Source organism: Syngnathoides biaculeatus, chromosome 12 (assembly GCF_019802595.1).
Source record: "Syngnathoides biaculeatus isolate LvHL_M chromosome 12, ASM1980259v1, whole genome shotgun sequence".
Lineage (NCBI taxonomy): Eukaryota > Metazoa > Chordata > Actinopteri > Syngnathiformes > Syngnathidae > Syngnathoides > Syngnathoides biaculeatus.
The window spans coordinates 1,289,414-1,304,715 of NC_084651.1; the positions used below are offsets into that span (position 1 = coordinate 1,289,414).

The window sequence follows — 15,302 nt, forward strand, 5'->3', positions numbered from 1 at the left end:
CCTTTCCTCACTCTCATAAAAGCGATGCATTTTTAATTTCCCACATAATTACACATGAGCAACACAAGTCTCTGGCGTCCCGTCCGCGGGCAGCAACGCGTATGGGCTGCGTCCTGGGCGTCCGGGGGAAAAAAAAAGTGATCATTGTCGGACTCGCAAACCGGGCTCAAAAAATGACATTTGAAAGTCCAGCCTTTAACAGTAAAAATATACACAAACATATACACTAACCGATTGAACATAAGAAATAACATGGTAAGGGGGGGTTGAAAAGTTTTACAGAGGGGCCCCCCAAAATGTAAACATATAATAAAGTAGCCCAGGTGCCCTTGACCTTATTATATCACTCCAATTCATTTGAATAGCCAAAGTTGCACATAGTTTTTATGAGCTCATACCAACAATAACAAGATGGCGGCCGTGTGATAATCGATACATTAAACAAAAAGACCCATAGTATGAAAAAAGCAGATTATACATGTACCGAAAGAAATACACAAATGAAATGATCATATCACTATGAAAGCTCATTCAAATGAGGTCAATTTTTTTTTTTTTAAATGAAGTGTAAAAGTATTCTTAAACCAAACCAAACCAAACCGAAATCAGATTCAAGCATGTTGCGCACATACCAAGTTGTCAACAGTAGTAGGGAGTGTCGCACAAATGCAAAATCAAAACCATGCCTCTTGACGCTGCTTAGAAGCGAATTAAAATGTCCAAACACGGCACAATTATAGGTATGAGTATGGATAGGTCACCCCCACCCTTAGACCAATCGGATAAATTAACGATAGAAAAAAGACTTCACGCTGTCGTTCACATATCACCTGTGTCCTCTGACCTCTATGACACACACGATGGCGTAATTGGAAACCTATCCATACCATGCTTTAAATATTGATCACCTTTAACATTTTAGATTGCCAGCCCATAATTTGAGGAAAAAAATAACTGCTCAGGCTAAATTGTGAGAGACATCTGATGATGAAAAAAGGGTGGGGAAAATATTCAAATTTGTACCAATTAGTGGTATGCGTGTACGGCACCGTGACTTAACAAAATTTCCCCCCCCTCCAACAGAGGAAAATCTTCTCTTTTTGAGACAAAAGCCAACGCGACCTTGGTCGGTCCACGGATAAGCAGGCGCTAAATCTGGAGCCAAGTGTGCTAATCTGAAAAGCGCGCTAGCTAGCTGAATGGATGGGTGCGTCTTACAAAGTCTCTCTCTCACTCATCGTTTGAATTTGTTGTTATTGTCTTTTGTAAGGTCTCATATTCATAAGCAATGGTGTTTTTTTTTTTTTTTTTTTTTTTTTTTTCCCTTCCGTCCTGGACTCTGAGTGAACTCGAATTCCTTTGTTACATTTAAATACGTCAACCTTTGAAACAAGAGTTCAGCTATTTATTAACACAATGTGTTAGAATCGTGTTTCAAACAATTCACAACGAACGATGTCAAACAATTTGTATCGACGGCGGCTGCTTCCCGACCGGGTAGCCAGCAGCAGCTACGTATCACGTATCAACTTTTTACTAAATTATTTTAAAAGCATCCGCTCCTTGTTCAAATAGAACTTCAAGTTCGCCACCCGAGTGCTTTATTTTACGGATATTTACTTTTATTGTACGTAAATGTTAGCCATCGAATTCAGCATGCAAACCAGGTAGCGGCAGCTCGTCGCGCCACTTCGACTCTCATCAATCAAGATTTTATTGAATCTATGAAATTCAGACTAACTCTGTGTGTTTAAACACAATTTACAGAAGGGCGTCTAAGCTGTTTTAAAACTTTTTTTTTTTTTTTTTTTTTTTAGTTCAGAATTTTCCTTTTTGTCTAAATGTCATATTTAGTGTACTGTACTAACAAGCTAGCCGTGGTTTGTCACTTCATCTCACAAAACAACATTCAGTCAAGTAAGTGTTGATGAATGTTTTGCTTATTCATTTCAAATATTTTGGTCACCTTTTCAAAAAAAAAAAAAAAAAAAAAGAAATCCTTCTCGTCCCAGAAACTGTTTTAACAATTTGTTTCGAAGTTGGATACAAAACTCAGCGTGCTATCCAGCGAGCCGCGGCTCGATCCGCCGCCCTCTAATATCTCAAATCAATATTTTAGTTTCTAAAATTCAAGTCCGTCTATATTTACTCAAGTCAGCCATTTTTTAACTCTTATATTCTTTTGTACCGTTCCAGCCAGATGTTATGCTAATCTCTTAGCCACAACATTCCAATAGCATTTTTCACCAAAGGTTAAAGGTTTCAACATTTTATTAAATTGAATTGATTTGAACCAGAGTGTAGAATGGAGAGAAAACCATCCGTTTTCTCTGTAAATACTAATTTTAAGTTGGCAAATGCATGCTAATTTTTCTTAGCATCAGCTGGATGTTATGCTAGTGCGTCCAAGTTGTTTTGGGCTGGATTTAATTAGACTAGTTCATTCCAGTCCCACAAGTAGTTAAGTTAGTAAAATAGCATTTTGTTGATCACAGTTTGCGCACAAATGTCAATGCAGCATTTTCTCTTTTGTTTTGTTTGTTTGCTCACATTCTGTCTTTTTCTTTTGGTCTTCACGTTCAAGCTGATATTTGTCATATGAATCTGTTAACTCTTGTTTTTCTTTTCACAAATTTCAGTTTGGACACTGTCACATAGACAGACAGGTACTCCGACCTAAACTAGCTTCTTCTGTTTTCTTCACCCACTTTCTACTGTACCCGACCTTGCCCTCCCTTCTCATTGCAGTGTATCATAAAAATGTTCTATACCAAATGCTGTTAATTTACAAAAGTGCTCGCTTTGTACGGAGCCGTAGTCATGATTACAAACTGAAGTTTTGAAGACAAGTGCAAGAGATTTGGATTTCCCCAAGAGTAACATCCATCCGATCTTTGTAAAATAACACGTTGGCATGGAACATCTTGTGCATTCTATTGTGTTGTCATGGATTTAGTTTGACGTGATAAACAAAATGTGTTTTTGTGAGTGTGTGTGTGTGTGTGTGTGTGTGTGTGTGTGTGTTTGTGTTCATATGTGGTATGAATTTTAAACTTCCCTTCCCCTGTCCTTTTCCCCCGTGTAATTTTTGTGCTTATAAGGATTCTTTTTTTACTCTTTATTAGACTGAAGTGACACATTTTTATAAAAATCAAAATCCAATATATTAATATGTGATCAATAATAACCAGGAAGGATCGATAATGCATGTTTTTATCTATTAAACATCTTTTTCATGGGACTTAAAGGGACTCACGTGTCATCATATGCAAAACCTTTAAAATGAACCGATTTTCTTGGAAGTTGTCTGTGAGTCGATGAATTGATTGTTAATTCTGAAGATTGCTCAGAATCCATTTCTGATCAATCACGCCTTAAAGGAATTCATGCGACATTTGGGCAATAAAAGTCCAGAACATTCTGCGCTCTTTTTTTCCATTCCTTAAAAACAAATAATACATTTTTTTTTATGAATCCGTTGAGTGCTTTGGATTTTGAACGAGGTCTCGAGCAAACAAGGAAAAGAGGAGTGCGCTACTTCGCTGCAGCCAACAGACTCTCCACTCGTTTGCTGTTACAAAAAGTCAGAAACTACAGTGAATACTCGCTTCTCGAACGTCCCCGTTCTCGGACAAATCAGTTTTCAGACGAAACTTTCAAGAATTTTTTTGCTTCTGGTTTTGAACAAAAATCCAGGACTCAAACGCCCCCGAAAAAAAGCCGGAAATAATATGATACGCGCGGCCCGACCAACTGACCCACGGTGCGCTTTGTTTTTGTGAATTGCAACGCCCACGAAAAAACCCGGAAATAACATATTTCTATTTATTTCTTAAATTATTTCATTATTTAAAGCATTCAAACGAAACATATATTTCCACTACAAAGTTTATCAGGAAAAGCTAAAAAATGCTTTAAAAACCCAATTTTTTAGGCTTGGAACGCATTATTTCTTTTTCCATTAATTGTAATGGGAAATATGGATTTGGATTTCGAACAAATCACTTCTCGAACCGCCTTCTGGAATGGATTGTGGTCGAGAACCGAGGTTGTACTGTACTTGCATTGAAATACTGGAATTTAGGAACTTCGCTGGGGGGGGGGGTGGATATTGGTTGAGTTTTTCAGCAAATAGTCGTTTGTTTCTACAGAAAACAAATTATGAATGATGAAACGCAAATCGTCAGCGGTTCAACGTAGACTTCTACCTTGGCTTGGGTTAAATTCCAAGGTGGGATATTGGACGAATATTGAAACGTTCTCTGCCGCCCTCGAATGGCGGCGTAGTCGAAGGTCATTCGTACTTTCAGCGTGTCCAAATGTGTCACGCGAAGGACGCGTGGCGGCGACGACGACGTTTTTTTTTTTTGCATCCGGTGAGATGCTCGTATCCAACCGGTTCAGCACATTTGCGAGCTTTTGATCTTTTTCATGCTCCTTTCAATAAACGTTAATGCTCAATGAATTACTCTTTTACAGCCAAGGGTAAGTGAGAACGAGAAGAACGCAACAGGGATTCAAGGACGGCGGATTTTGTATGATTATAATAATTATTTTTTAAATCCGAAGAGGCAATGCCGGTAAGCGGCGCATTTAGCAAGTGGCAAAGCAACAATGATGATGTCGGTCGATTAGCATATTGACTATGAGTAAGCGTTGCTCCGAGGTGCTGCTCACCTTTTTAATATGCAAAATAGGTGGCTTTAAACCCCGCTGCCTTTTTTTTTTTTTATGACCTTTCAAACTAATGACGGCAATTATTGATATTTGCAGACAAACGAGGGATCTCGTCGATTATCTCCCGCGATCCTGCTTTATTTCGCCGTGAAACAAAACGCACTCGAGCCCGACGACATCTTTGTGTCAGCGTGCGCAGTCGTCTTAAAGTTTGTCGGCGCTACGTCCTCACATGAAATGAAGCGTCGTGGACGCAAAGGTTACAAATTTGTCCTTGTAATATTCATAAGCAGGGACAAGAAAAAGGAGACGATATGAGAAACAAATACTAAACCACGTCCAGATGTATACAGTCAATGTTCACATCTAAAATAGCTTGCGCTCGAATATGTAGAAATGGGCACGATAAGCGATCGCATTATTAATATATGACTCGATTTATTATGTCTTGAAGCAACGGAGCTATTGAGTCAACTAGTCTGCTGTCCGAAGAACAACAACATGCTTTGTTAATTCTACGGGTCGTGGAGTAATTATGGCACAGCTCAATTATTTGGCGTTCAAAAGTGTTCAGGTAGCGCAAACCCATTTTTCCCAATAATCATAATGGGGTGCAATACCCAGCTTCAACCAGCAGAGGCGCAATCGAATCACCTAGTTTGCTGTCTGAAGAAGACGCGTCACCTTAAATTTGTGCTCTGACAAAAGTCAAAAGTCAATTTTTCTGATCAATATGATAACTGGAGTTGCGAATCAGGGATTCAGAGAATTACATTTTCGTGATAATCATGATGGGATTTGCCACCTGGCTGCAACTAGGGCTGGTTAATAATTTGTTGAAATAAATGTCCCTTTTTTGCCTCCCCTGTTTCAGTAAAAAAGAAAAAGCAAATTCCCAGGATATTATTCAAAATTTCAACAAAGTTGCCCTTTACACATACCGGGAATACATTTGAAATGTTCCACAATTTAACATTAATTAATTGCCCCAAATATTCTTTCTGAGATTATATAACAACAAACCTGTCACTGAAAAAAAACGAAACAAAAAAAAAAAAAAAACGCATCCCTGAGGGATCTTTTCTTGTTACATGTAAAAACATTGTGAGACAATTCCACTCAATTCTAATTTTACTAAATGGTCAAATAATGTTAACTTGAATTTTTGATTAAAAACCAAAAAAAAAAAAAACCTTGTAGCCCAAGAAGTAAAGATTTCAAGATGAAATGACTAAATTGTCTGGACCTTGTTGCACCCGGCACAGGTGTCGAAAGAAGTCTTCCACACGCCGCTGTTGAACTTGAGCGAGAAGAATTTATCTGCCGACGCTAACGTTGACTTCCGGAGAGACTAAATAACGTCTTGACAGCGATTAGCATTTGTCTAATGACGACGCGTCGGCTGCTTGATTTGTCAGTTGTCCCGCGACTCTGATCCGATTTTGTGAAATGTTCAAATTTAAAAAAAAAAAAAGGACTCTGAAGAGTATTTCATGGGTTGTCGTAGTTAATGCGCAATTGCCGGGTGGAGGTAAAAGACCATCGCGTATCGCTAAGCGTACACTGGAGTCAACTGCTGCTGCTGCTGCTGCTTCGGCTTTTGGCCTTTTTGCTTGTGTCCTTTCACGTCTTGCAATAACTTTTTCCCCCCCTTTGATTTTCCCCAACACTCCCCCTTGGGTTCTGATCAAAGGCAAATATTTCCAAGCTCTTTTGAGTTTCTCGGAGGATTGCCGCCGAGACGCCGGCCGGCCCCGACCGCTCAAGTGTTTGCTTTTTGTGCTTTTCGGCCGTGCGGGCGGCGCAGACACCAACTTTGTGCTGGGCAACGCGCAGATCGTGGACTGGCCCATCGTCTACAGCAACGACGGCTTCTGCAAACTGTCGGGGTACCACAGGGCAGAGGTCATGCAGAAGAGCAGCACCTGCAGGTAGGCCGCTCTCTTTTGCTGCCTTATCACTCACCGGTACAATGAAAACGTCTGCGCACCTCAAAACCGGCTGAACTTTATCGGAGGCCTTTGAAACGGTGCCACTTGTTTGTATTGCCTTCCGTTTAACATGAGCTTGAATCACTGGTTTAAGAGGGTGTGCACACTTGTGCAACCACATTATCTCAATTCTTTGTTCTTACCCTCTTGAGAAAGAAAAAAAAAAGCCCTCTTTTCAAACAGAGTTTCTTTAAGACAGTGTAAAGGTGGAAAAAGATTATTATTATTATTTTTTAAAATATACAGTACTGTATCATAACTATCTGGCATTTGAGCAACGGGCGTGTGAACTTTCTATCCGAGGAAGGCCGACGTTCCAATGCTCGGGCGAGTGGCCTGCCAGCGTCTTAGCCTCGATGCAGCCGCAATGGGCGCTCTTTAAATGAATAATTGATCCGAGCGTTGTTGATCGACAAAATGGAGGCCATGCGTCGTCTTTTCTGAGCCGCGTGCCAATTAGCGTGTGTGCCGGTGGCAGGATTTGCAGCGTTTGCGGATGACCAGTGAGAGAACGTTTTTCATTCAAAAGTTTCAATTGCAAGTGTTTTGTCTAGAAAGCTGCAAAAATATTTGCTCCATATTCTTAATTTATACGAGTACGCTGTTGTCATTTGTCAGAGCGTTCAGTTCAGTCTTACAACAAATATTTTTTCCCCCCACTGTTTAATGACATTTCTTTACACTGGTGGAACCACTTTGGCGTCCAAAAAGGACCGGCACATTATGAAATTCTATGAGATAACATCTAGCACTTCACTCGTTGCACGCTTTTCATGCGACAAATTGATGGATAACTAGATCAGAAGCCTATAAAAAGTCGTTTGTCCAACTATTATTCAATTTCTCTTCAAGGAGGCATCGGTAAGTTATTACAAGGGAAGACGATTTGCAATTTTGATAAATTCACAAGAAATATGAATTCGAAACACAATTTGCTTTCGCTAGCCCCATAAAACCAATCTGGGCCGAATCTGGCCCCCAGACCACCAGTTTGACACCAGCGGCGCGTTTATTCGATATCCTCGATATTCACAACTCGACTTCCACGCGCTAGTCTGCTCTCGGTCCTTGCTAATAAGACAATTCAGCGCACTAATAGAACAATTTTGCGTGGCTACATGGACCTCGGGCTGGATATCGACGACATGTGGGGAAAAAAATACAAACAAACGAGTCGGCCCCCGTCTACTCAATTTGTATCGATTTTCATTTGAAAAAAAAAATCAAACTACGGCAATGAGGCAGAGCTCACCGATGAAAGGGGGGCGGGGGGGGGGGGACCCACGGGCCGCTGACGACACTGTGGATCATTTCCCATCTCCTTTTTTTTTTTTTTTTTTTTTCTCATTCGGATGATCCAACTGAAGGATGGCGAGTGACAGCATCTGGCGACGTTCGCGTGTTAACGAAAAGGATCGCAAATGGCCGCAGATTTCTTGGCTTTTGTCAGAGCCAACGTTGGTGATTTGGACCCTCGGGTGCTCCGGCATAAACTTCAGAACTCTTGCCAGGACCAACACTCAATGGAGTGTTTGTGTGCGCCTGCGAGCTCTTATTCGTTTTCGGTTTATTTTTAGTCAGAAGGCTTTTTTTTTTTTTTTTTTTTTGGAAGTAGAAAACAGACCTCGAATCACTCGACTGTAGTTCGCATCGAAGCATTTTTTTTGGGTCTCTGGATTTTCAGTACCTGTTCCCGTTATTGCCGGGTCCGCACATCAATCACGGGATGCGGCCATTGGCTGGCTTCTTAGTCATTGTTTGTAGGTCCAAATGTTTTTATTGGTTTATTTATTCAACCCTGTTCATTTATCCAGTCAAGGCAGTCGTGGGCAGGTTCTGATTTTCAGTATGACAACCCGGAAGCAGACAATGGCGTTAAACAAAGCAAAAATCAAAGAGAATAGAAATACATCCCCATCGCCCGGTTGGCTGCTTGAAAAGTAGATCTTGCGGCAAAACGGTTTGGGCACCCCTGCTGATGTACGTTGTCTGGAATGGTATTCATGCTGCGGGTGAGGTTTTATTATTTGTTCTAGTCCTGTGGTCGGGGGGGAAAAGCAAAAAGGTGAATTAAACAGCCGGAAGGGAGAGTGCGGGTGGTGGTATGTGCGGTGAGCAGGGAGACGTGGCATCTTTCTGACAAGTCTTATCTTGCCAAACATGCACCGGTGTACAGGTTTTAAATTTCCGTCTTTATTAGACAAACTTTAATCACTTTTGTTGCGGTTGTATTCGTCCATCCACCCATTTTCTTAGCCACTTATCCTCACAAGGGTCTCACGAGGCAAGCTACACCCTGAACTATCCGTCAGCCAATCGCAGGGCACGTAGGGACAAACAGCTGCACTCACAATCACACCGACGGGGGAATCTTGAGTGTCCAAGTAAAGCTGCATGATTTTGGGATGGGGGGGGGGAAACCGGAGAACCCGGAGAAAACCCACGCGGGCACTGGGAAGAACATGCAAACTCCACACAGGCGGGTCCGGGATTGAACCCGGGACCTCAGAACTGTGAGGCCAACGCTTTACCAGCTGAGCCCGTGTTGTATTTTGAGGGCTTGTGTTCCTTTAAGTACGGAACAAATACGTTTGAGTTGTCTGCCGTCGAAGGCGTTCCGAGCGATTGATGGCGGATTGCGTGGCTGGACGCTTGATGACGAGGCTGTAAAATTTCATTCCCAGTTGTTTTTGACAATTCCAACTCCTTTCCAACATCGGAGCCCGCTTTGCTGCGGATCAAAGATTTGTGTCCGGAGTCTGGCAGGACAAATCCGCCGGGAATTCCCCACGTGCCACGTGGAATTTTTAATTGACTTTCTTTGAAGAAAACGGCTTCAGAAAAGAGAGAGGTCGGCCCGCGGCGTCAAAATGTTGCCTCGTTAATTACATTTTGCTTTGTTTGCAAACCCGCCGCGCGGTATATTTACATCAGGGCTGACGGCGCAAAAACGCACACGGTGACCCGTCCTCCGGATTATGTATTCATTACAACGGGTAATAATCGTTGCTTTTTGGCTCCAAAAATCCTCATCTCCGTTTTTCATGCAGCAATCAGGCTCAGTACCTGCCGGCTGACGTTAATGAACATTGTTTAGGGTTTTCTGGGGAGGAAGAACAAAGTCTTTTTTTTTTTTTTTTTTTTGTTGTTGTTGTTTTTTTTTTTTTTTTAAATGTCCAGATACTCATTTGTGTTATTTTTCTGGTATAGAAAATAACAAACAAAGATTATTTTTCTGATATAGAAAAATAATTTGTATTTTTGTTATACATGAAAACCAAAAAATTGTCATTTAAAAAAAATGGCATTTTGAATATGCTTTTTTTTTTTTTTTTTTTTTTTTACTGTATGTGAAAACCAGTGACTTTTTTTTAAACTTCATTTTTCGATTTAACACATTTGGTTTTTTATATTTGTGTTTTATCTCCCATTGTCTGAATACCGAAATAAGTCCTTTAATTATTTTAAGCCCAGAACCCAACTCAGAATTGGAAAAACAAACATTTCAACCAGATAAAAATGAATAAAGCACTGGAAAAGTATGTCCGCATCTTACTTTTATTTACAGATTTGAAATTGAACCCCATAATTTTGTTTTGTCTCAATACATGAAACTCAAAACGGTACATTTATTTTTCACATAATATTTATTTTTTAATTAAATTAACTGGAACTGTTGGGTTGATATTTTCAATATTTCATAAAAATATTTTCCCTAAAACAGTATTTTTATCTTTTGAATTTCTTTTTTTTTTGTCTTCAGATTTTAAATAATAAACACAATTCATTTCTACACTATTTTATGACCCAAAAAAACCCAATCGTCTTTTGTCTATTTTTCCTAAATAAATTTAGTTAAAACAAAGATTTTTTTTTGTGTGTTTTTTGGAGAATTTGCTTTTCTTTTGGATTCAGAAAAAAATGAAGAAAAAAAAACGTTTTTATTGAGCAGCCATTGTATAAAAAAAAGTACATAAAATATTTAACTAGAGGATATCTAAGACAATAATCCAAGTGAGGTGATAAAATATTCACACATTGACTAATGTGTGCCTATTAAAAATTCAAATTCATCTTTTTTTTTTTTTTTTCCCAGCTTCATGTACGGCGAGCTCACCGACAAAGACACGACGGAAAAAGTGCGTCTGACATTCGAGAACTACGAGATGAACTCGTTTGAAATCCTCATGTACAAGAAGAACAGTAAGTACGCCGCCTCGGCCTCATCATGCAAATATATTCGGGGAAGTACACGGCCGACTTCAAAGCGCGATCCGAACGCTTCCTCCGCGGCCCGTGTTTGATTCCCGGCGTGTCGTCAGTGTCCCTTTGTGACCCTTTAGCGCATCAATTCTGACTTTTGTGAGCCGTTTCTTGCGCTTGCAGGGACGCCCGTGTGGTTCTTCGTGAAGATCGCGCCCATTCGAAACGAGCAGGAGAAGGTGGTCCTGTTCCTGTGCACCTTCAGCGACATCACGGCCTTCAAGCAGCCCATCGAGGACGACTCGTCCAAAGGTGGCGTGGCAAACTCGTGAAAAACTCGACAGTTGACTTTTGTTTGTCTGTTTGGTTGTTTTTGACTTGTGGGCAAAAATTTGAGACGCTCGCTTCGTAACAGGCAGCGGGTTGGGCACCTAGTGAACGATTATTGAAATTAGTCAGGGGCAAAAAGAAAAACACTTTTCACAGTGTTAAATGCAAACCCCCAGTTGAAGTTTACCGTCAAAGAAAACATGAAACAAAGAGAATGACGTGTTTTGTCTTTAAAACAACCTCAGAACTTGGATACTTGAACTCAAAGGGCGAGGCGACACATGTAGATGCATAATAATACTCACAGATTTCTTTTCCTCTGTCGAAAAATGACTAAGAGTGGCTGACGCATATAAGTGACAACTGCATTATACTGCCCCCAGGTGGCCAAGGCGTGCACACGTAATGGAGCAGCGCAATGTCCATTAAATTGAAGCCAAAAAAAGTGGCAAAATCTTGAATATTTTTAGATTCTAATTATGTCATTAGTATTTTTTTAAAAATTTTATATACAATGGAGCGATTTTGGTCTTTTTTTTTTTTTTTTTGAGAAACTGGAACAGATTAAGTGCATTTCCGTTCAGTAGGACGGCGTATAACATCAATTTGGGGGGGGGGGGGGGGGGGAGAATCGGGCAGGATCGCAAAACTGCAGTAGAAACGAGAGACGAGCATTTAGTCGAAACCTTCCGAGCAAACCATGTCCGAACAAAACTATTATTATTTTTTTTCTGCAACCACCTTCCTTGTTTTTATAATCTACATGAAAATACTGATAATTGTTTTGTTTTTTTTTTCAAGCCGCAACCAGCTGCAGAGATATAATATACTGCATGGGATCATACGGGCAGACAGTTCTTTTGTTTCTCGCGTCAAAGTGTGCTCACCGCTGTGCGGGAGATACTGACACACTTTCAAATGATGAAATGAGTCCAAAGGGACGGGAGCGCGGGTCCCAGGAAAGTGGGACCGATACAAGATGTCAGTGTAGAATTCGCCTGCGTGTAGGCAGACAGAAAGATATCATCGGGTTGGGGAAAGGATGCAATGTTTTCAGACCCAGTTTGAGTACGCCGATACCGAGTGCCAATATTTGATCATGTTGGGTCTTGTGCTTTGGATCCAAACGTGTTTTTTAATTGAATCCAATACTTGACGTCGACCTTTCTGGAACATGGAATACATTTACTCATCTTGGTTCTCACTACGCATTGACGACGTTCACTTGTTGCGGCGCAGGCTGGGGCAAATTCGCGCGACTGACCCGAGCTCTGACAAGCAGCCGAGGCGTCCTGCAGCAGCTGCAGCCCACCGTCCACAAAGGAGAGAACGTACACAAGCACTCGCGGTTGGCTGAGGTAATACGCACGCACGCACGCACGCACGCACTTTTTGGACATCTACGTACGGATTTGTACCGACCGGGCTTTTTATCTGCTGAGGACTGAGGAATTTTCAACTGGTTTTTACCCTGCGACGGACTGACTTAGCGGTTCAGGGCGTATTTTGCCTTTCGCCCCAAAAGCTAGCCGGGGTGGGCTCCAGGAAATTGTCATTTCCAAGGACTGCCGGAGAAATTTTGTTAGAAAATGTAAAGACTTTCAGAGATTTAGAGAACAAAAATATTGCAAACTGATGAATTTGCTTCGCCCCTCTTTAAATCATTGATAGTCGTCTTTAGAGTTCACTCGAATGATCAAGGAGTGCACACAGGTGAAAATGAAAAGAATTAAAGCTCTCTTGAGCAAATGTATTACTCCAGGATTGTGCATCAAACTGGAAGCCCTTCAAAATCATCGTCTCTCAATTTGAAAAGGCTTGGCGCCCCGAGTGAACCACATGGATTAGGGCTGCAGTTTTCGTGGGGGGGTAAGGCTAAACTAATAGCTTGCCTTAGTCTCTGGTTCAGGTTAGGAGAGCATTGGCTTCGTTTAGGGTTTGCTTTTATGTTAAGGCTAGAAGGTTCTGATTGGGTTAGGTCTGCAAAGCCTGATGTGACACCAGATCGACAGAGCCACCTGGAACAACCGCAGAGCTACGCTAGGATGTTCTTTTTGGATTACAGCTCGGCCTTTAACACAATCGTACCGGACGTTCTGGTGACTAAACGAGACATCCTGGGTCTGCCTCCTCTCGCCTGCACCTGGATCAAGGATTTTTTTGTGACCAACAGACCCCCCGACTCTCACCTTTCCTCCATCCGCATACAGCGGCTCACGGCAGGGTGGTGTGCTGAGCGCCCTCCTGTACCGTCTCAACACCTTTGACTACATCCCAGTCTACAATGTCATCGTCATCGTCATCATTAAGTTCACTGATGACACAACGGTGGTTTGGGTGATCTCGAAGTTAGACGTGGCAGCTTACAGAGAGGAGGTCCAGAAGCTCACAACCTGCTGTTCAGATGACAATCGAGCAGTGAACTTTAGAAAAGCAAAGGATATCATTGTGGAGTTTAGGAGAGACAGAATTGAACGGCCTCCGCTCTTCATCAACGCCAAGTCCACACATTCAGGGTACCTGGGAGTCCTGAACTCTTAGGACCTCATCTCAGCGGTTGTCAAAAGAGCTGGACAGAAAATTGCAGCTGGCCTTTCCACCACCGAGCCTTCGAGAGCCTGCTGACGTACTGCGTCTCTATCTGGTACAGGAGCTGCACCGAGGCAGACCGAGCAAGGCTTCAGAGGACAATTAAGACGGCGTCTCTGCTCCTCGGCAGACGGTGCCTCAGCAGAGCTCGGAACATTAGTGAGGACGCCGCACACCCCGGCTCCAGCTCCTGAAAGGAAGAGCTGACAAACCGAGGAACAGTTTTTCTCTTCGAGTCATCACCGCACTGAACTGTCATGTCTCCTCAAGGCGTGCTATTAATTAATATGTGAAGGCATGCGGATTTCCACATCTCGAGCAATACAGTTCATGTATTCCATTTTGCATATCTACTGGTTTGGGCTCTTGATCTTTGGCTTTTGTTAAACCTGAGCCATTCATTTCAGAGGTGTCACAAATTGGAGTACTTGCCGGCAATGCGCTTTCTTTCTGTGAGTTTTGTTCCGGGCTTACAGATTTTGCGCGTTTTCGGGCAGGTGCTGCAGCTGGGCTCCGACATCTTGCCCCAGTATAAGCAGGAGACCCCCAAAACGCCCCCCCACATCATTCTGCACTACTGCCTCTTCAAGACCACATGGGACTGGGTCATCCTCATCCTCACCTTCTACACGGCCATCATGGTGCCCTACAACGTGTCCTTCAAGACCAAGCAGAACAACGTGACGTGGCTGGTGGTGGACAGCATCGTGGACGTCATCTTCCTCGTGGACATCGTGCTCAACTTCCACACCACCTTCGTGGGGCCGGCCGGCGAGGTCATCTCGGATCCCAAACTCATCCGCATGAACTATCTGAAGACCTGGTTCGTCATAGACCTGCTCTCCTGCCTGCCCTACGACGTCATCAACGCCTTTGAGAACGTCGATGAGGTGAGTGTGTTGAGATGTTTGCGGCACCCGACGTAACCCGAAGCAAGTCGATCCGTTTCAACGCCGTAGTTGACAAATACGATCGGTGGACGGGTGGCTAGGTTAGAATTGCCGTGCAATCTGAAGGTCTCCTCGCTAATTATTTTCAAAACCTGCACCCGACAGCAACTTTTATTATTTGGGGTAAAGATTGGACGGCAAGCGGCAAATGAACCACAGGATGTTGTTTGGACACAGCTGGGTTAAGGTTAGAATGGGTTCGGTTCGGTTCGGGTCAGGCTTGTGTTAGGGTTCAGTTTAGGGTGAGGGAGCCGATTAGAACTCAGGTTTGGGGCAAGGGTTTGAGGTTACGGCTGAAGATGGGGTCGGAGCTTGGGTTGAGCGCAAGGGTTGGGGTTGGGCTTGCTTTTGGGCTCAGGTTAGACACTCAGAAAGGGGAAGGTGAGGCCCAGGTTTGGCCCAGTGCCAGCGTTAGGACCCTCGGGTAATGCTCGGGTTGATCCGAACAAGCACACGCCGTGCATGTCCAGTTATTTCCCTCGGAATGGATTTCCGCAGCGGTGCATTCATCCGGCGTCCACGTAGACCCTTTCACGTCTCGCGCGAGTAATACGCAGTCATC

The 15,302-nt window shown here is 42.6% G+C and overlaps 1 protein-coding gene across 3 annotated transcripts in view; it reads left to right on the forward strand.

Annotated features, from left to right (window-relative positions):
- The window catches only part of kcnh1a (potassium voltage-gated channel, subfamily H (eag-related), member 1a), a 40,127-nt gene that overhangs the window by 1,541 nt on the left and 23,284 nt on the right, over positions 1-15,302 (forward strand). For 2 of the 3 annotated variants that reach the window (XM_061837583.1, XM_061837584.1), the window contains exons 3-8: positions 2,640-2,666; positions 6,485-6,608; positions 10,765-10,871; positions 11,055-11,183; positions 12,441-12,559; positions 14,288-14,680. In XM_061837583.1, coding sequence (XP_061693567.1) covers positions 2,640-2,666; positions 6,485-6,608; positions 10,765-10,871; positions 11,055-11,183; positions 12,441-12,559; positions 14,288-14,680 — 899 coding nt within the window. The remainder of the gene's footprint in view (positions 1-2,639; positions 2,667-6,484; positions 6,609-10,764; positions 10,872-11,054; positions 11,184-12,440; positions 12,560-14,287; positions 14,681-15,302) is intronic. The other variant, XM_061837585.1, reaches the window with a different exon arrangement.